The 19934-nt window shown below is 34.4% G+C and overlaps 3 protein-coding genes across 3 annotated transcripts; 2 read left to right on the top strand and 1 right to left on the bottom strand.

The window, feature by feature from the left end:
* Nucleotides 1-1653: 1653 nt before the first annotated feature.
* On the top strand, nucleotides 1654-2127 carry LOC121784117 (leucine-rich repeat extensin-like protein 3). Its single transcript, XM_042182298.1, has one exon. The coding sequence runs from the start codon at nucleotides 1654-1656 to the stop codon at nucleotides 2125-2127; it is 474 nt and encodes a 157-aa protein (XP_042038232.1).
* Nucleotides 2128-4478: 2351 nt separating this feature from the next.
* LOC121783302 (peroxisome biogenesis protein 22-like) lies at nucleotides 4479-10819 on the top strand. The gene is made up of 9 exons (XM_042181333.1): nucleotides 4479-4736; nucleotides 5071-5307; nucleotides 5385-5432; nucleotides 7302-7358; nucleotides 7447-7548; nucleotides 8443-8508; nucleotides 8964-9065; nucleotides 9968-10084; nucleotides 10166-10819. The coding sequence occupies exons 1-8, from the start codon at nucleotides 4653-4655 to the stop codon at nucleotides 10070-10072; spliced, it is 801 nt and encodes a 266-aa protein (XP_042037267.1). The 5' UTR covers nucleotides 4479-4652; the 3' UTR covers nucleotides 10073-10084; nucleotides 10166-10819.
* Nucleotides 10820-14027: 3208 nt separating this feature from the next.
* On the bottom strand, nucleotides 14028-16804 carry LOC121783822 (syntaxin-132-like). The gene is made up of 12 exons (XM_042181999.1): nucleotides 16608-16804; nucleotides 15877-15990; nucleotides 15743-15799; nucleotides 15508-15556; nucleotides 15347-15435; nucleotides 15189-15262; nucleotides 15078-15120; nucleotides 14951-15011; nucleotides 14748-14773; nucleotides 14592-14669; nucleotides 14421-14501; nucleotides 14028-14347 (listed from the first exon to the last, which is right to left on the bottom strand). The coding sequence occupies exons 1-12, from the start codon at nucleotides 16623-16625 to the stop codon at nucleotides 14243-14245; spliced, it is 795 nt and encodes a 264-aa protein (XP_042037933.1). The 5' UTR covers nucleotides 16626-16804; the 3' UTR covers nucleotides 14028-14242.
* Nucleotides 16805-19934: the final 3130 nt, after the last annotated feature.

Here is a 19934-nt window from a genome sequence, read left to right on the forward strand (position 1 = left end):
ATTTATATCACATTACATTTTATTATCATATTTTAATTGCACAAAAGAGTTCAAATATTATACATTGTAGAGTAAATGGTGATTACATCGTCACTAAAGGTCTCTTATCTAGTTCTTGCATAAATAAATTAATATTCACAACTAAAATTGGAAATGAGATACCTATCATTAAAGGTTGTAGTGTCAAGCTTAAAATCTCCTAACCTTAGGATGACGAATAACACTTACCTGGTAGTATAACATTAAAAGGACCATAGTGAGATAAATCTTTGTTGTTGGTTAGTAAAACACGAGATATAAGAAATTATTATTTCTAAACTAATGTACATCGCGAAACACCGACGGAACCACTGAGGGCCAAGCCATCGCGCCAGCGACGGCTTGGCCGGTGCTAGAAAACCGCTGCTGACCCCACGCTGTTCGCACTCGTACCCCATCTTCAATCCAGCTTCAGGCGGCGGAGCCATTTTTTTTGCAGAAAAGCTGCTTTCTCTTTCTTATGTTTATTTTCTGAAATTGGGCCTATGTTGGCCCATTTGAGCAATTTAAAATTTGAAAGTCCCCTTTCCATCCATTGTTCTATTAACTACCAGTAACAGTTAATAAAAATTATAATATGATTATTGTTTAAAATTACAAGATTGACCAATATTTGATCAACATTTATACTTTTGTGGCAATTTTCCCTACACCATAATGTATTTCTGTTAAGAATAATTATTTAAATATATTTTTTATTATTTTTTGACCGCACGATGATCTAATCCTGGCTACGCTATTGGTCTGTTGTGTCGGCGATGTGTAGGAATTGTCGAATTGATCTTGAGTGTTATTGTACATTAGCTGACGTACCACTGTCGTGCACTCCTACGGTGTCAAGTGTCTCTGTGTCCAAGACTATTCATGCGCATATGAAACCATCGTTTAAATACATTTACACTCAATATGCCTCATTAGGGAAATATTCCTCAACAAGGTGTTGCATTTTCACGCTCTCAATAAACATCACAGAACCCCATATATTCTATAAGGAATTACCTCATACATTACATACTACAATACAAGATGATCCCTTTCGCATATATTCATATCTCAAATAAACTGACCTATCTATACCTTTAACAATTCGACCTCATTATCTTCACAGGTATTCATGCCACCTAAATTATAAACCCATACTACTAATATTTTCTCAGTTCAATTAAAAAACACATGAACCATACTCTATAATCTATTGAAAATGCCCACCCCACAAAACATAGGGTTCTATTTATAATAATATTCTCTCACTAATTTAAATGAAAAATTTCAGCATTACCTCAAAAAGGAAGTATTAATAAATGTAGAAACATCCAAAAATCACAGCGTATTCTCCTTCAATGGCCTTCACGTGATAACTTCCTCAATCGTCTCCTTCACTCCACCAATGCACAAATCCAAGAAGAAGAAAAGAAAATAATACATACATATATTATATATACATACCTACAATTGCAAACCACCATTTCTTTCCTCTATGCATAAATACAAAAAGCACACTCACACACCAACTCATCATTGCCCCCACAAATTCTCAATTGTCTTTCCTTAACTGCATAATTTCAGCAAAAATTCAATTCACCAATAGAAACTCCAACCGAAAATTCGATTAAAATGTGCTTCGTTGGCAAAGCCACGAAGATCTTCGTCTTCATCGTCGCGATTCTCGTCGTCACCGGACTCGTCCTAGGGTTCACGCTGCTCAGGCATCACGGAATTCGCAAAAAATCGAACGATTGCAGCTCAGATTCGTGCACGGAGACTGCTCCGATCGTCATCCCCTCCCCCGATTCCAATCCGAGCCTAAATCCGCCCGCTACTTCTAATCCTTCCGGCAACTTCAATCCGCCGCCGCCGCCGCCGAGTGAGAGCTCAGGCTCGAGTGTTCCGGATTCGCCGCCGCCGCCGCCGAGTGATAATTCAACTCCTAGTGTTCCAGATTTATCTCCGCCTCCTCCGGCATTGTTTTCTCCGCCTCCTCCGACGGCTTACCCGCCGCCTTCAGCAGTCGTCTCGGTGGCTCCGCCTCCGACGTTTACTCCGCCCAATCCAGTACCGGCGGCGCCAGGTCCAGTGAATAATTCATAATTCTGCTCTTTTTGATTCGTTTATTGCTTATTAATTTGACATCTGCTTATTTTTTCGAGAATTTTGTTTGTTCTCCCATTGATCTTCGATGAATTGATATTGTACAGTAGAATTGGGATTTTTCTATTTTTTCAGAATTTTGATAGAATTGGATGATTTTTTTTCTACTAAAAGACTAAACCACGAATAAATTTATTTATGCAGCTATTTTTAAATATTGGAGTATTTGTGTTCATGTATATTTGGATATCTCAATATATTTTGCCAAAATAATTAATCCTTGATATTTTATTTTTCACATCACTGTCCAACTTTGGTAGTTTGATGCTTTAATCTAACAGAAAAGTTAGTTGTTTTATAAATAATTTTTAACTTTAGTAAACAATTTTGTGGTATTCAAATGTTAGATTTTCGTGACATTTGTAAATTTGTAAATTAAGGAAAGGAATGGTAAAAACAGTCAAATTCTTAGAGGATGAATAATTATCAGTTGCAACTAAACTAACGACATATGCAAAATTGTTGATTCAATTATAAATTGTATTTTGATTGCTTCATTACTAAAATATCAAATGAGGATGAGGTCCCATTTTCTATCTTGGGGTGTAATAGCCAAACTATTTTAATAAAGTTTTTCAATGTTTCAAGATTATTAAGCATGAAGCATCTATTCATTCTACTTTTTGACAATAAGTAGACATCATTTCAATTAGGTGGTCGCTTCGCTTTAGCAATATTCTCGTTTGTATATAATTGTGCTTTTTCTATTATTGTATAAATAAATGAAGGTCTTGACTAGTTTATATATCCGCAATATGAAGTATACAAATTTTGGTGATTCTGAACAAATTTGTGCGATTCTACGATACTGATTTATAACACATATTATTAATTTTAATGCATCAAACATACACGGTATTAATCTCATATTTTATTCCACACTAATTAGAGATAGGGTATAGAAATCTCAAAGATTGAGGAAAAGGCTATATATCATATATTCATACAACATTTCTAGCAATCAACCTTCGAATCCAAAGCCTCTTTGGCTAACTGGCTAAGAAAACTCAAATTCCACATGTAAAATTTTTTATGCTCATCGATTTTATTGAAGAAATAGATGTATATATGAGTACTTATTTAAAGTAGCAGTTGTCGTACCAGATGACAACTACCTAGTTGTTATTATGGGAGGGGATCCTCTGCTGTACTGAAAAGCACAGCAGCCCCTGCTGCCTCACACAAAACATTAAAATAATATATTTATTTAATTAAATTTATTTTTATTTATTTGATTATTTTATTTTTTGGGTGAGGCAGCAGGGGCTGCTGTGCTTTTCAGCACAGCAGAGGATCCCCACCCTTGTTATTATGCCCCGACCTAGTCCACGTTATGTGACACAGTCGTTGATAGAGACATCGCCACAATAGAGGGTGATGGCATGGGCCGAAGCTTCGGGAAAATTCGAGAAGACTAACCTAAAAGCCCGTGGGATGGGTCTTGAGATAGAGTTGGCTGAAGTGGTCATATTACTCATATCCATAAATCAGTATAGAATAAAATCAGTGTAAAACTTAAATGCCAATTTTGACAACAGAGTCGATTTGTTTGACATTTCTATAATTTTTGTATGATCTTTAGGAAAAATATTATCAAATTCTACCAATGAAAGCCTTTTGATATTAAATATTCTAAACAATATTTTAAAGTTCTAAAACGAATTAACAAGCTCAAGAAAAAATATTACAACCATGTCCAAAAATCACTCTAAAATTTGAAATCTTAATCAAAAGTAATGAAAATTCTCAACCAACATAGTACTACTAATCTTCGCAAATAATTCAATTGCTTTTTTTTTCATGTTCTAGTTTTTACTCCATATCTTAATCAATCTCTTAATAATTAATCCCTTCATCTCATTCCAAGTAAAGTATTTTTTTTCCAGACACAATGTTTTATGTAGTATTATTTTGTGTATTAATTGGACTAAGAATAAAGTACAAAAATAAATAAATTAAAGAGAGCTGAGTTTCTATTTCAAAATATAAGGAGTATATGTTACTTTTGAGTGAGACACCCAAGAAAAAGAATACACATCACTTTAAATGAGACAAATTTTATCTCTTATTTTTATTTCATTTCCAGTTTTTAGTACTCCTATTTGTTAAATAATCTTGAATACATAGTTTAACTAAAAATACAAAATTTATTTAAATAATTACATATTTAAAACCATTTACAATATTTAATTTTACAAATTATATAATTAAAAATCCTAAAATTACATAACTAAAATTGTGAAAAGCATATGATTGAAATTACATTAAATTCCTATTGCATATCCAAATCTTCTTTATTTTTTACTCATCAAAAAAATCCTGAGTGTATCTCCCTCGATCTGCTAGCTAACCTTCGCCACTGTTCAATAAATCCTTGAGCTACAAATGCAACTTCAATTTTAGCGCAACTCAATCGGTTTCTGATCAATTGGTATAGGCAGAACACAAATCTCTCTCAAATCGCAATGGCTGATAATGCCCAGGACGATCTTCTGCAGTTGATCAAACGTGTTGGAGCTTTCCTCTCTCTCAAGTTTCCCCGCGACCTGGTTCGTTTCGATTCTCTCTCATCCAATTTTCGTCTAATTTTTCGCTTTTGACCGTTTTGCGAATTATCGACCATCATTTCTGTTTTGTTTAGTGCCGATATGTTTTAATAAATCGATTTTTCATGTGTTAATTTGTGATTCGTGCCATCTATTTTTGGGGCTAATTTTCAATATTGGATGCTGGTGTAAACTTTGAAGTGGGGATTAGTTAATTGTTGTTAAAACGTATAAAAGGACTAAATTTGATAGCTGGAAGAGTGTTTTTTATTGATTATGCTGAGTTGTTGATTTGGAATCGTTTTGGCTGACAAAAAAAGAGAATGTTACGTTGCAGGATTCTCGATCAGTTGGGGCCATAGCAGGGTTAGCATTTGCTTTGGTGTTCACTTGGAGATTATTGAGAGCACCTAGTGAACCTCAAAGAAGGCAATCAAAACGGCAAGCTCCGTCAGCGAGTAGTTCTGGTGTTCGTAGTGCTGAGACAGTGAATGTTTCGTCTCAGGGGGCTATCAATCTTGCAGAGGATTCGAGAACCCAGAATGCTATCGATGAGTTCTTTCAGCCTGTAAAAGTCGGTTTTCTCTTCACCCTTTTCAGTTGTTGGTAACTTGGTAAAGAGAAAAAGTGACATTTTTCATCCTACTGCAGCCAACCCTTGGACAAATTGTTAGGCAAAGATTGAGCGAAGGAAGGAAGGTAATGTTTCGAACAATACTTTTCATTGGTAGTGTAACCAATCTATACTTAAATGTCCCTTTTCTATTCTATGCGCTTGTTATGTCGTGTGCTTACTCAGCTTTCAAACATTGGAGTCTCTTTATTCTTTTGTTTGAGCATATTATCTTTGCCTAATATATTTATGCTTCCTTAAAATGTAATCGGAGTACTTTGATATGTCTTGTTCCCATGTTAACGGGCCATTAATTTGGGATGATGTTGAAGAATGAAGCAATGAAGACGAAGTTGTTGTCGACACAATGATTCTAAGAAAATGTAATAAGAATGCTGATAGATTCTCAAATGAAGGCCCTTTTCCTTCACAGAAAGCCTCAGCTACACTTGCAGGCCCTACAGGCTACAAACAAACACAATAATCCAAAGCATAGTCCCGTCAAAACTCAAGGACAACTATTTACCATCCTACTAGAAAATAAGTAAGTAATATAAACATAATTGCAATAACTAGCACCAACAGCTCCACTCCTCCCATCTTCTGGTAACCACCGCCCACTCACTCTCCCAATAATCCAACATCAATAACATCTGTCAACACCCTTTTCCTTCCCGATCTTCAATCTTTTCATTCACTGTAATGGAGACACTAACTTCCCCTCCATGAACCTTCTGCACTTCGACTTCTCCTCCACAAACCTCCTGCACTTTGGCTTTTCCTTCATAGCTCCTTCATGAGTAATGCGTATCAAATGACATCTACTAGCATTCGGCTATTGTAAAAGTTTAAAATTTTCGATTTTGGGCTACGCAGGACCTATTATGTAACTTTGAGCCATCAAGAGACTTTCCTAGACTGACCGGATGAATTAAGTTACTTGGAGAATTTTTATCAGAAAACCTTGAGATGACCGTGCAGCCGAAGAAATGCTGCCTAAGATTTCGTTATCATCCCTAATCAGATGATACTTTACGATAGAGTTAACTGAACTGTAGTGTACTGGTGTTTGCGACTCATGCTTCATGGCTGAACTGTTGTTACATTCATTTCTGTAAAATGTGTTACATTCATGGCGCACGAGGTGAGGCTGGAATGGCCCCATGGTGGCTGGGTCGAGTGAGGTGCAGGGGATGTGGCTGGGGTAAGGCTATGGCGTTGTGACAAATCAAAGTGCACACATTTATACCTCTACATCCTACACCCCCTCCTTTGGATTTGATCCTCCCAATCTCTCTCTCTCTCCCTCTCTCCTTCTTTAATTTGCCAAACCTTGGGGACCTATACTCATTTATATCTCTTCACCCTCCTTTATAGTTGATCCTCCGAATGTCTCTCACGCAGTCCATAACTGCTTGACAACATCAGTGTTGTTAATGTCTGCTTTACTCCATTTTCACATTTCTCTATTAATGTGTCAGATCATGGGGACACCATATTCATTCATACCTCTACACCCTCACTAATATGTACTATACTCATTTGTATCTCTACACCCTACATACATACAATTTCGAACCATTAATGCAAACTTCTCTTCTTCAAATTGCATTAATGCTCCCCGATTCATGGGACATGCACCCCATTGCCCCACGCCCTGGATTTTACCTAACCCCCCCGGTGTGCCCCACACTCCTAACAACACTGGTACATTTTTGGTATGCTTTGGACAGGCATTCTGTCAATTATCAATCAAGTTTGATTGTCTCTATGTGTGTGTAAGTGTGTTGTGCCTGAGAGTCTGAATTGAACAATGTTTGGGGTTATTAAATAAAAAATGGTGTTAAATGTGTGATTCATGTCAGAGACAGCAATATTGTGGTTTGGGATTTGTGAAATACTGACCTCCATGTAAATTACATTCACCTTTTTTTTCTATTACTTGAATTGTGCAGGTAACATGTAGGTTGCTTGGTGTTATTCTCGAGGAGAACACTCCCGAGGAACTACAGGTTGTTATATTCATCTTCAAGTCTATAGCATATCAAAATCATCATTGCAAAATTACTGATTCGTGTGGTTAACGAATTTCTTTCCCAGAAGCAAGCAACTGTAAGATCATCTGTGCTGGAGGTGCTGCTTGAGATCACAAAATTTTGTGACCTTTATCTGATGGAAAGGGTGCTTGATGATGAGAGTGAAGTAAAACATCCTGTTCTTATTGTTTACCATTCATTTATTTTCATATGGTGAAACTCTTTTTCCAGTTGAATGTTGATTTCATTATCTGTGATAATTGAAGAACTTCTACATCTTGCAAGAATCATGTCAATACATCTCTCTCTTCCTGTTTATTATGATGTTAAAAAAATCCTAGTACTACTTTTTAGTCCCGGCTTATACTTTTTGGTCTTACAACACATTAGGATGTACTCTTAAAGAAACATTTATTTCTGGGGTTTACTTATTAAGAAAAATTATCTTGTTTCTCTTATTGATCACTTGGATTTGGTTTAACCACATTTATGTCTTATAGATTGTATAGTAGCTTTGTTATCTGAACTAGTGTCACAAATTTGTTTTGTACGAATGATCTGTATTTATGTTGTGTGATGTTATGCCTCTACTCGCTAGATTATATATTGATGCCTATCTGTTCGTTTCTTGATATTATCTTTCATCTATAATCTTGTCCTCAAATTACTTATTTATTTGGTTTACTTATTATGGCTTCAAAATGCTGATGACATGAACAAGTAATTATACTTCTAGGTCTTTCAATAATTGTTTATTTATTCTGACTTTCAAAAAAAGGAAAAATAACAACAAAACAGTACTCCGGACTCTTCTTTTTCTACAATCTTTTATTGAGATATGTTAGGAGCTTTTCTTGGTGCAGTCAACCATCTTAATTATAAGAATAGTATCTCTTGAATCCCATATAAATGGGGAACAAATCACCATGACTTAGAAGTTTGGTGTGTGTTGTTCATTTCTCATTATGTGGTGTATTTTTTGTTTTATGTTTGCTATATGGTGAAATTTACTCCAAGTCCAAGATCACCAGTTAGTTTTTTGTCATTTTTGTCATTGCAGAAGAAAGTCCTAGAGGCCCTGAAAGATGCTGGGTTTTTTACATCAGGTGGCTTAGTCAAAGATAAGGTACTCGTGGGCCTTCAATTATTTTTCTTCTTATATACACCCTCTGACTATGAAAAATAGTCTCATTTTTCCATTTTGGTTCGTCCACCAAAATCAGTCTCATTTCTGTTTATGGGAACTTTCCACCACTTCTCTCTCTCTCTCCCCCCTGCATTACCAATGGTGCATTAAAACTCGTGCCGTCAAGGCGTCAACAAATGAGACTATTTTTCGTGGACAGAGGGAGTATTTGATAATCTGTGCTATTATCTGGAGTACAACTTGATTTAGGTGATTGTTTGTTGGAAGAATAACCATTTGAAGGTGTCAGTTGAAAATTTGTTGTGTGGTTATGCAGTTAAGAAAAATTAATGTGCATTTATGTAGCATTACATTGTTCTTAGAAACTTTCTTATTCTTGTCCACAAGGTAAGTTTGTAAGCTTGCATGCAGCTCTTACAGAACTGAGCTTGCAGGTTCTTTTCTGCGGCACGGAGAATGGACGGACATCTTTTGTCAGACAGTTGGAACCAGATTGGCACATAGACTCGAATCCTGAAATTACTACCCAGTTAGCTGTATGTTCCAACTCTTCCTTAACTTTTGTTGTCTTCTGTTCTATCCAACATAAGATAAGTATTTATCTTGGTAAACTAATGAAAACTTGAAGAAAGAAGTCCATGAAATTTGCGTTAATCAGATATACTCCTTTTTGGTAAAGCCTATTATAACAAAGTAGAAACACCTTTTTTGGTCTGAAGTAATCTTAATTTACATTTTAGATTTTGTTACTTGATTTTGACCATAAACTAGTTCTTATTCTTCTGATAAGTTTAATAATCAGTTTTTTTACTTTTCATCTAAGTTGAATGGAGAAAGGTGATATCTTGTACAGTTTTTTTCAATAGTTTGGAGTTCAACATCTCTGCTGTTATCTATATGTGGATGTTGTGTTTCTACTTTTAGTATGTGAACTGTGATGGAAAATAGGGAAAGACATATCTTGACTAATAAATGTTTAGTCGCGTTTTTCTGATATATTGTGAGTTCAACATTATTTGTGATTTTTCTGAGACACTGCGGATCCTCTGCTTATACTGTCTATTGCATTTGTTATTGTTTAAACTAAGTTCTGGTTTTCTGAGTAAATATTATTTGCGTCGTATTATCGCCACTGATAATAAAAGAATCGTATTCTTTCTTGAAATAGGGGTGCCGGATTTAAGAAAACCGTACATTCAACAAAATACACATTTGCTATGATTCTATTGGAAGAAATGGATACATATAACTTTGTAGGATGGCTTTTATGCTTAATCATTCCTCCACTTCTTTTTATGAAAATATTATTTCACATAATAGCTTGGCATCTATTGTCTTCTTTGTCTTTTAGGCTGCATACATCGTGGTTACACCTGTTTCTTTGGAGTATCGTTTCACATCATAGCTTGAAATTCATTATCTTCTGTATCGTTTTCAGAGATTCATAAAATATCAGCTTCACGTCTCATCTGTCAAGCTCGAACGACCTGCCTCTAATGTCTTTACAGCGCCATCCTTGGAACAGTTCTTTGGATGTGTCTAATGTGCAATATAGGTATTCATTGTTGTTTATTTATTTGCTTTTTATCCTCTCTCGGGTTCATTGTTATTTACATTGTTCGTTGATCACCTGCAGTTGCTGATATTCAGAAGGGCAGCATTTTATTGTCTTAAAAGCAACAAACCCCGTGATACAAACAAGTACAGAACTTCACCCAAAACTGATTCCTTTTCTCCTCAAAACCTTCAGAAAATTTCGTCTGTGTACTTTTATATGGTGTAGCATTATTTAGAAATAACTCCATTCCGTGGAAATTCCAACCTTATAACAGTGTTAGGATTTAACCCCTGTTGTATTTCGTGTGACCATTGTTTATGCCATTCTGATTGGCCCTGTTTCATCGAGAGGTGAAACCCAATGCTCTCGTCTGATGCAGCAGGAAAGATCGAAATTTGCTCTCTGCCATGAGAAAGATCAGCACAAGTTGTTATTGATTTAAACAAAAGCGTGTTCCCAGGTCATGTTTTTGTTTAAGTTTGTACGCCTCACGCTATCTATCCCGTTTCCATTAGTTTGACCGAGATTGCCCGTTGATTAAGCTCTGTATCGACCTTTTTTGTTGCTGGTCTGTGAAAGCCCTTGTAGCATCAAATTGGGAGGTAAACTTTGTTTGAATTTGAATGTTAAATGTCGTCTTATTCCATCTCTTTGCTGAGACTCAACTACTGTTTGTGTTAAGATGGTTGTATATGAGTTTTATTTTATTTTATTTATATTGCACTATCAAAAGTTTGGCCCGAGACATTATATCTTGGTCTGTCTTTATATCAAGATCGTATTATATCTCATGATTAACGAACCGTATGCCACTTAATTATTTTCAATCGGACGAAAACTTCAACTTATGATTACTCGTTAAGATGCATATTTCCATCAAATACATTTCACAATTGAAATACACAACTGAAATACGCGTATTATAAGGTACATTTTCAAAATCAAGAGAAATACATGGAGTATAAAACAAATGTCCTAACTTATGAAAATTGGCTTGCAAATTAATTTTGAAAAGCTTATGTACTACTACTATTTCTTCCACGGTTTGAGAATAGAAAGCACGATAATGATTGCAATAGCCAACATTAAAATAATGGCAATCATCATGCATTTTCTTGATTTTTTCTGCAGATCTTTTGCTGTTTGAAGAGCATCCGTACCCATGGTCACGTGATCCACTGCGTTTTTCACCTATAACCATAATTCAACAAACGAATTAAATAATTAAACAAAGAAAACAAGATCAATTAACTACATCAATTACTTTTCTTTTTAATTTATCCCAACAAAAATATCATATTTCTATTTTTTAAAAATAATCATTAATATATTCTGTAATCATTATTACTTCAATAAGTATTTTTTTCATCTCTTGTTAATACATGTAATTATTTTTCTCTCAATCTAATTAACACAAATTTTCTGATCCTAGAATTTAGTTTATGATTACTATAGATTTACATGGACCTTAAGTTCATACAAAATCCAAAACAAGATATGGGCCTTAAATCTTACTCCTACAAAACAATTCCTATCCAAAACCAAGCCCAAGCGTTTGAGAAAAGCAGAACCTTCTTTAATTTATTGGAAAATTATAAATTTATTATGAAAAAATAAAATAAAGAAAGAAAGAATAAAGAGATGCTAATTTGTTATTTTTTGGTATTAGTGGAAATATTTTTTGAGAATGTTAGGAATATATATTTAGTTCACTAAAAATTGCATGCCAAGTTCTTGAAAGCAAAGCAAAGATGCGAACTTGCCAATGTACAATATTTAAATTAGTAAGACATTTTTTGTCCAATCAATAGGTTCTAAGTTCAGTCTTCTGTGACAAGTGGGTATGTTGTGTGTTTGAGACTGAGTAGTAACTCACAAAAAAAGCCAAGGCATGAAGAGAGTACTTTTACCTTAAAATTAATGATATGATAAAAATATAAATATAAGCTCTAAGAGCATCCACGTCTATGCTATTAGGCAAGAGCATGTATGTGGATCCGGACTCACTTTTATTCACTTTTTACTTTTTGCTCTTCTGCAAAAGCACAACACCCACATCCATGTTCTTCAGCAAGAGCATGCTCAATGGTCCCACCATTCGATTATTCAATTTAAATACTTCAATTACTAAAAATAATCCCACAATATTAAAATTCATTAAAAATACCCGAAGCACTGTTACAAATTACAAAAAAAATAAAAATTACATAATTAAATCCTAAAAAATAAAAATTACATACTTAAAATCCTAAAAAATAAAGAGTGAACTACAAAAATGGTCCATGGACTATGAGTTTATCTCACCCATAATCCATGGATTTTAAAAATATCGTCAGACATCCCTGAACTAAGGGTTGATCTCGAAAATGGTCTTTTTCACTGTTTTCGGTCGAAAATACCCTTGGGGTGGGCAATTTGGTCTTTTTATACTTTTAACATTTTAAATCTGATATTATTTCAGTTATGTACTAAATCTGATATTATTTCAAAATTATCATTCTTCTCCCCCTTTTGTCATCCTTCACTTTGTTTCTTTATTTCAATATTAGATTTAATTTTACAAAATTAAATTTTAAATTTTATTTTTTAAATATCAATAAAAAATTTTAATTATAAAAATTATTAAATAATAAAAATTAATAGTCATAATCAATATTTGATAGTGTCTAATATTTAATCAATAAGGTATGACAACGCCTTAGTTTTAATCAATATTTAATAGCTTTAATCATAAATAGATCATATAACACGATTTATTCTAAAATAAATATGCATTTAATGTAAGACTAATATACTTTTCGTTTATTAATTTGAAAACAATCAAAATTTAATAGAAAATTTCAACAAAAATACTCCTATATAAAATTTTTAGTAGGATCAAATTTTTAGTTAACTTCATAATATTCAATCACAAGCAATTATAACAACCGAACGAAGGCTAAATAGAATAGCTCTTATTTTTCCATCATGATTAATATTATTTTTCTGTACTTCTTCAATTCAGCTGAATATTATATTAAATAACAAAAATTAATAGTTTTAATCAATATTTATAGTGTCCATGAATTAATAGTTTTAATTAAAAAAATTTATTGATATTTAAAAATCAAAATTTAAAATTTAATTTATAAAATTAAATCTAATATTGAAATAAAGAAACAAAGTGAAGGATAACAAAAGGGAAGAAGAATGATAATTTTGAAATAATATCAGATTTAGTACATAACTGAAATAATATCAGATTTAAATGTTAAAAGTGTAAAAAGACCAAATTGCTCAAACCCCCCAAAAGGGTATTCTCGACCGAAAACAGTGAAAAATGACCATTTTCGAGATAAACCCTTAGTCCAGGGATGTCTGACGATATTTTTAAATTCCAGGGACTATGGGCGAGATAAACCCATAGTCCAGGGACCATTTTTGTAGTTCACTCAAAAATAAAAATTACATACATAGATGAAAATGTGAAAATGTGAATTTTGAGATAAAAATAATGAAAAATAAATTAAAAGTGAAGAAAAACAGATATATTTTATTGGGAAGTAGGAAAATATTTTTTTTACTTTAAAACTGATTTTTTTATATTTTTTGAATTTTTTTTAAAAAAAAGGAAATAGCAAACGGCTTTGCTGTTGGACAATCAATACATGCCACGTCGCCCTGCTGTTTGGCATGGCGGTGCTCGATGCTAATAGTAGGGTCGTGCCGTCGGCAAGAGCACAGCGGCGAGCAAGGTACTCGTCGTGCCGACGGCACGGCGCCTGCTCTTCCGCATGAGCACCGATGCGAATGCTCTAAGGCAAGCAATTGGCTATCCCTTTGTCCTAGATATTATACTCTTTCGTAATAATGTCGTAGAAACTATTGACCACTTATTTATACACGTAAGTATCAATAAATTTCTCAAACGCATTCAAACAATTTTTTCGCTAACTAAGGTTTATTGGTAGCTACGTTTTTTGCACTATGGACCAAACTAAGAACTATAATAACTCCAATTACTAATGGCAATGCACATGCAGTTTTCTCGCGTTCTGAAGCGCAGTGACTGAACATGGTCGACTGCGTTCGTTACCTGAACGAGAGCCTCGTCAACATGCAGCAACACACACCACATCTTTCTATTCATACCCCAATTTTGCATATATCTAGGAATCATATAACATCATTACAAGTTTGGGAAAACAAATTAACCTGGCTCTCAATGTTGTCCAAAATGTCTCCTTGAGCTTCGACTAGCACGGCCATATCTAAGTAAATCTACAAACAGAGATCAACGCATGTCAAGAATATCGTAACGTGATCCAACAACATTAGTTAGATCGCGGTGTACCTGATGAAGGCCGAGAAGCTTCTTCTCGATCTCCTTTACAGCATCGTGCCTCTCTTGAATCTCCTCCAAAGTGTTCATCACCTACACAATGTGACACATAAAAACGTAAAATATTTCGTTCTTCACATGAATAAATATTTTTTACTAGTTCTCAAAATAATGAAAAAGTACCTGGCCTCGTCCGGATTGTTGCATCGCTTGCTGGAATATCTGTTCACTGTTTCCGGTTTCAATGAGAGTATTGATAGTCTGTTAGTCATCGAGCTCCAAAATGAATATCGTCGACATGTTGCAGATTTCAAGTGTTGCATTGCAAGGACGGCTTACCTCTTCATCCGGTCTACTTCCAGTAACTGAAGGACGAAAGAATTCAAGGCGTACGCATTAGATTCAAAAACATGAAACGAAACAAATATCGAAAGAAAATACTCCCTCTGTCCCTTAAAATACGCACTTTCAACTAACAGTCTTAAACAATTTTAAGGGACGGAGGGAGTAAACATAAAAGAAAAAATAAATACGAATATGACCTGTTACTACTCGTCGCTCAACAACCTCGCGATACTCCTCTTCAATCCTCTGTCTCAATGTCTGTTCAAACAAACAAAACATCTCAAAAACTCAATGTGTCGAAAAAGAGAATCATCATCAACGGACCTGAAACTCAGTCATGAGGTCTCTAAATTTCTTCATCAAGGCGCTGCAGGGAACGAGGCGTTGTTAAATTACGCCTACCAAAACATAGAGAAGTTACATTTATATACTTACCTTGTCATGTTTGTTCTTGACCTATCAACGGCTGTTCCCTTTCCGCAGCCAGGCTTCTGCCGGTTAGTTAAGTTCTGAGAAGCATTCGGATAAATCAGATCACAGCACAGAAACAGCCAAAGAGAGATACTGAGATGTGAAAATGGTATGAGCTATACATCTTTGTTCATTGTCTCGATTTTCACTTTTATACCGCGTGCTATCTTTCCCACTTCATCGACATCTTTCTCCATCCGTTTCCTGATAGCTGGAACGAATACGACGTGCTACATTAGTACTAAAAATCTATAAGGCATTATGAAAAGGAGAAGGATTGCACCTTTCATTGAAGATGCTTTTGTAACCGATTTTGACTCCTCGTTCGCTTCCTGACAAAAGGATGGTATGCATAGAATCAAACGACATACCAAGCAATAGTCGCTTAAGAAAACACGATACATATTTCGCTTGCAAGTGTCGTCTACAGATGAAACTACATAACCTACAATAGTCGTTTAAGATAACACGTTTCACTTGTAAGCGCATAGTCTATCAATGAAAGGCCGTATTCATACCTTAAGGTTCTGTAGCAAACCGGAGAGCTTGTCCACATGCTTCTCGATCTCTTGTATCTGCCAGCAACGATAAGGATGAAAATCTATGTAGATAAAGAGAAGGAAACGGACCATGACTTCTTTTTGGCACGCACCTGCTTATGGAAGGATTCCAGAGCCACATCAGAGTTACTCCTAGGAAGCCGAGGGCCCATCTCGATGTCGGATTCTCTGGACGTGTTGCCTTTGGCATCTCCAACGAACGAGTCCTGAAATGCACGCAAGACTCAAATGACTAGTCAAGCTTCAAGAACCATAAAAACACATTATGTCTCATTTATTAAGAGAATTTCTCTTGTAACATTTCAAGAAAAGCACAACCACCATAGCTCACAAAGCATAGTATTTCTAAACTAGATTTTTGTTTTAAGCTAAAATCATAGTGTTTCTATTTTACTCCACAGCATTTTTTCTAGTAAATATGAAGCTAATTATAGTCAAACAACATGATCTTAGCATTTGCAATATAATAGTAAAACATAACAGAAAATATTAATTCATACTACATTAGATAAAACAGAAAAAACTTGACATCAACAACATGATCAAGCAAACAAACCACCTCCAAATATTTAAATATTAATTCTTAAACACTAATAAAAAGTATAAGTAAATAAAAATTTAACTTTGTTTTTCTTTATACAAAATTTTAGACTACTAACTCGAAACATACAGCAATATATATGAATATTTTTAATATCATTTCACCTAATATTCAGCTTAAACATAAATTCTTAAACTCTATATTTATAATACAAAAAAAACAAAAAATTACTAAAATCAGCAGGCAAAAACAACAAAAAATCAAAGAAACAGAAACACTAACCGTGAGAAGATCGTTCATATTCAAAAAAGCTAGAAAATGGTTTTTTGAAAAGTGGAGAAGAAATAAAACTGTTTGTTGGAATTTATTGTGGGGAGCATTCGGCCGGCGACGGGAAAGACGAGAAAAAGAGAATAAAAATTGGAGTTTTCACAGTTTTTTTCGATGAAGAAATTAAGGAGGCCGATCAAAGCGTTAGAATCGACAATCAACACTAAATTAGTAGTGTTTAGTCAAAAACAAAGATGGATTTGGACTCAATTAACGACTAATCCCAGTGATTGTGACGTGAATTATTATTGAATATCTGTCGTGTGAAGACAACGCTAAGAATTTGTTTGGTTCGTGAATTTGTTGTATGCTTTATTCGTCTATGAATGGTTGTCCACAAAGAATATTTGCTAAGATAAAGAGAGAATTTATATTCTAGTTTTGGAAATATACCCCTTCCTCTCATTCTACACGATCTAAAATTTATTTTTAAGTTTTCCCATTTACAATAAAATGTTTTAAGAAGTAGAAACAAATGAATTCCTTTATTACAAAAGATTGCTTAATATTAATGCTCGGAATATTTGAGTCATGCAAAATGGGAAAACGTGAATATCAAATATTTTCGTTAGAACCCACTATCAATATTTGATTTGAAGTGCACTCTAAGTAAAGTCACACGTAACTAGTTCAGCTTTTGAACTATGCATTTGAGAGTGGTAAATAATAATTCATGCAAAATGTTTCACCTTATTTCATATTAATACAAAATGTTTGAGTTTACATAATCTAACAAAAAGATTCATTCGTATTTCAGTTTAGTACATTCCGTTAATTTTTGTTTAAACGGAGTTAACTTTTTACTTAAGTGACGTTGTTGGTTATATTGGGCTGTTATGTGGTGGACTATTATTTGGGCCTGGGAATTAATTGGCCCGATTGATGTGTATTGGGTCTGTGCTTGTCCTAGCCCAATTGGCTGCTGATATACCCCCACTCCTCTCACCCTCGCCGCATTCATTCGACATTCTCTCATTTCTCTCTCTGCTCTCTCGAGTCTGTTGTGATTCCCTTGCTTCTTTCTTCTTCTCCGATGAATCTCTGGTAGTTTACAATGATCTATCACGGTTATTATAGTGATTGATGTTGTGTGAGTGTGGAAGAAAGCAACTGGTTCGGTTGCTTGTGTTCTGGAGAAACTAGGGTTTCTGTTTTGAGAGGTTTTCTTGAGTTTGTGGTCGGTGAGGGTTTAGATCCGGTGTTGAGGAGTGTTTTGGGGTTGGTATCCGGTGTGTGAGGTTAATCACTTGAGGAACCGGTTGTGCTCCCTTGGATCTTGGTCTTTGGTGAATAGATCTGTACTATTAGCGGGTGGCTGAGCCATAACTACGAGATCTATTCGAATCCTTTGTGTTCTCTCTTATTTCTGTATGTTTTGTTTAGATCCGAGAGGATCTCTCCTTGTCTACTAACTAGGGTTTTCAAGTGTGCAGGGTTCTCGGAGGCTTGTGGATGCATTCGGTTGATGATTGCATGGTCCGAGATCATTAGCTAGTTACCATTGTAATAGCTAGTATTTGTATTTGTGTAAATCAGTCGTGTGGGTGATAGTTTGACTGAGCTATCTTGTACAAGACCAAAGAGGTCTCAGTAATTAGTGAATCCGGATAGTCTGATCCCTGCAGATGCAAAAACCATATACCAATATTGAAATTTTTTGTATCAATATGAAACAATGATAAAAAATTTTGTACCAACATGAAACAATTATGAAACATTTTGTACTTCACAAGACAAAGAGTTAACGACACTCAAACAAAAATAACGGAATATACTAAACTAAACAAGAATGATACTTTTTGTGTGATTTATGTAAACTTCAAACTTTTTGTACTAATATGAAACAAAAGTGAAACATTTTGTATGAGTTATATATTTACCCCAATTGAGATCATGACAAATCCCTTGTGTAATTTGTATATTGTTCAAAGTTTTCTTATATGGTAACTAGTGTTACACTGCTTAATTGATTTTTCTATTTGCAGTAATTTAAAAATGTGAATTCACATTTATCAAATGAGAAACAATATTATTATATATATCTAAGTTCCAAACACACACATATATACACAATAATAATTTAATATACCAATGTAAACTCATATAATAAGTTTCAATCTCTGCTACGCTTGTCGATTATGAAAATGAGACAAAGAAATTATGCATTGGGACATGATTGATGTCTGCAAATCCAAGTTAAAACATCTTAAGTTAGATCAACTCATTAAAGTGAAAATTGATTTTTTGGAATTCTTAATTCTAGCCAACTCCATATTTTATTGTTGCTGCCGGCCTACGAATAATCAAATACGTAATTACTTAATTCTTCAATCTCTCTTTAAAATATACAAAAATAAGAGATATGAGACAACGTCCAAGTCCAACGACATTATTCTCCTTGACATTAATTAATTTTTTTTTATTGAAAATCTAGTTTGATTGACGGTTAGAATACTATATTTTCGTGAGTAAATCGATATTTGAGGCAGAATTGTGATCTTTTTTAACACAAGAATTAGGATTGTTCATTAATTACATAACAAATAGTCCTTTGCACTTTGTCACGGGAATATTACGGGAAGCATGCTGCATAATGTAATAAAGTCTAAAAAATTTGGGCAAATATTTCTATATTTAATTAGACTATTGAAACTTCTTCTTGTCCTAAATGATAAATTGACGATTCTCTAACTCCTCTATGATAAGATCTTTTAAAGGATTCCCTTTTAGGCCACTCACATATATGTTTAGCTAGGGTTGAGAGCTGTCTAGCCTTGGGTCTGTCCCTATGTTAGTTTTGGGTTGGGGGTCTGCCTAATCCCCACAGTAATGTCGCGTTGTTTGCCTCCAGTCAAATCTCATCGAGCTCTTGGAGTTCGAGCTTTCTCTCCTTTTCACACTTGCTTGGCTCCATGTTCATCTTTTGAACAATCAAATATGCGAGAAGAGACACGTCTTGCCAAAAATGAGGCGATATGGAGACATGTCAATTGACGTTTGGTACACTGTCGATGAATTGAGAATAAAACTCATATTTAATTTAAATAAATACTGTGTACATATACAAATTAATTTACAAGGAACACGACACGATACTTTTCTAACTAAGAGAATGAATTTGCTTGTAGGTAATTAAGCAAACCAAGCATGTTCCACTAAAATCATGAAAGATTGTCAATAATCTCATCATAGTCGCCGTCAAAACATGTCAAAGTTATCGTTAAGTGCGAAGGCGTGCATTTCTTGAAAATGAACTCATTCAATTGCGAGTCACTTTCC

This window comes from Salvia splendens, chromosome 21, assembly GCF_004379255.2.
Source record: "Salvia splendens isolate huo1 chromosome 21, SspV2, whole genome shotgun sequence".
Taxonomy (NCBI): Eukaryota; Viridiplantae; Streptophyta; class Magnoliopsida; order Lamiales; family Lamiaceae; genus Salvia; species Salvia splendens.

What these genes read in the sequence shown, in the direction of transcription:
- LOC121784117 (XM_042182298.1), top strand. Translation starts at nt 1,654, where the DNA reads ATGTGCTTCGTTGGCAAAGCCACGAAGATCTTCGTCTTCATCGTCGCG.
- LOC121783302 (XM_042181333.1), top strand. Translation starts at nt 4,653, where the DNA reads ATGGCTGATAATGCCCAGGACGATCTTCTGCAGTTGATCAAACGTGTT. An exon ending in AGTTCTTTCAGCCTGTAAAA is followed by an intron (nt 5,308 to 5,384) that starts GTCGGTTTTCTC and finishes ATCCTACTGCAG; the next exon opens with CCAACCCTTGGACAAATTGT. An exon ending in GATTGAGCGAAGGAAGGAAG is followed by an intron (nt 5,433 to 7,301) that starts GTAATGTTTCGA and finishes TGAATTGTGCAG; the next exon opens with GTAACATGTAGGTTGCTTGG.
- LOC121783822 (XM_042181999.1), bottom strand. An exon ending in GTTTGCTACAGAACCTTAAG is followed by an intron (nt 15,557 to 15,742) that starts GTATGAATACGG and finishes TCCTTTTGTCAG; the next exon opens with GAAGCGAACGAGGAGTCAAA. An exon ending in TGAGCGACGAGTAGTAACAG is followed by an intron (nt 14,774 to 14,950) that starts GTCATATTCGTA and finishes TTCGTCCTTCAG; the next exon opens with TTACTGGAAGTAGACCGGAT.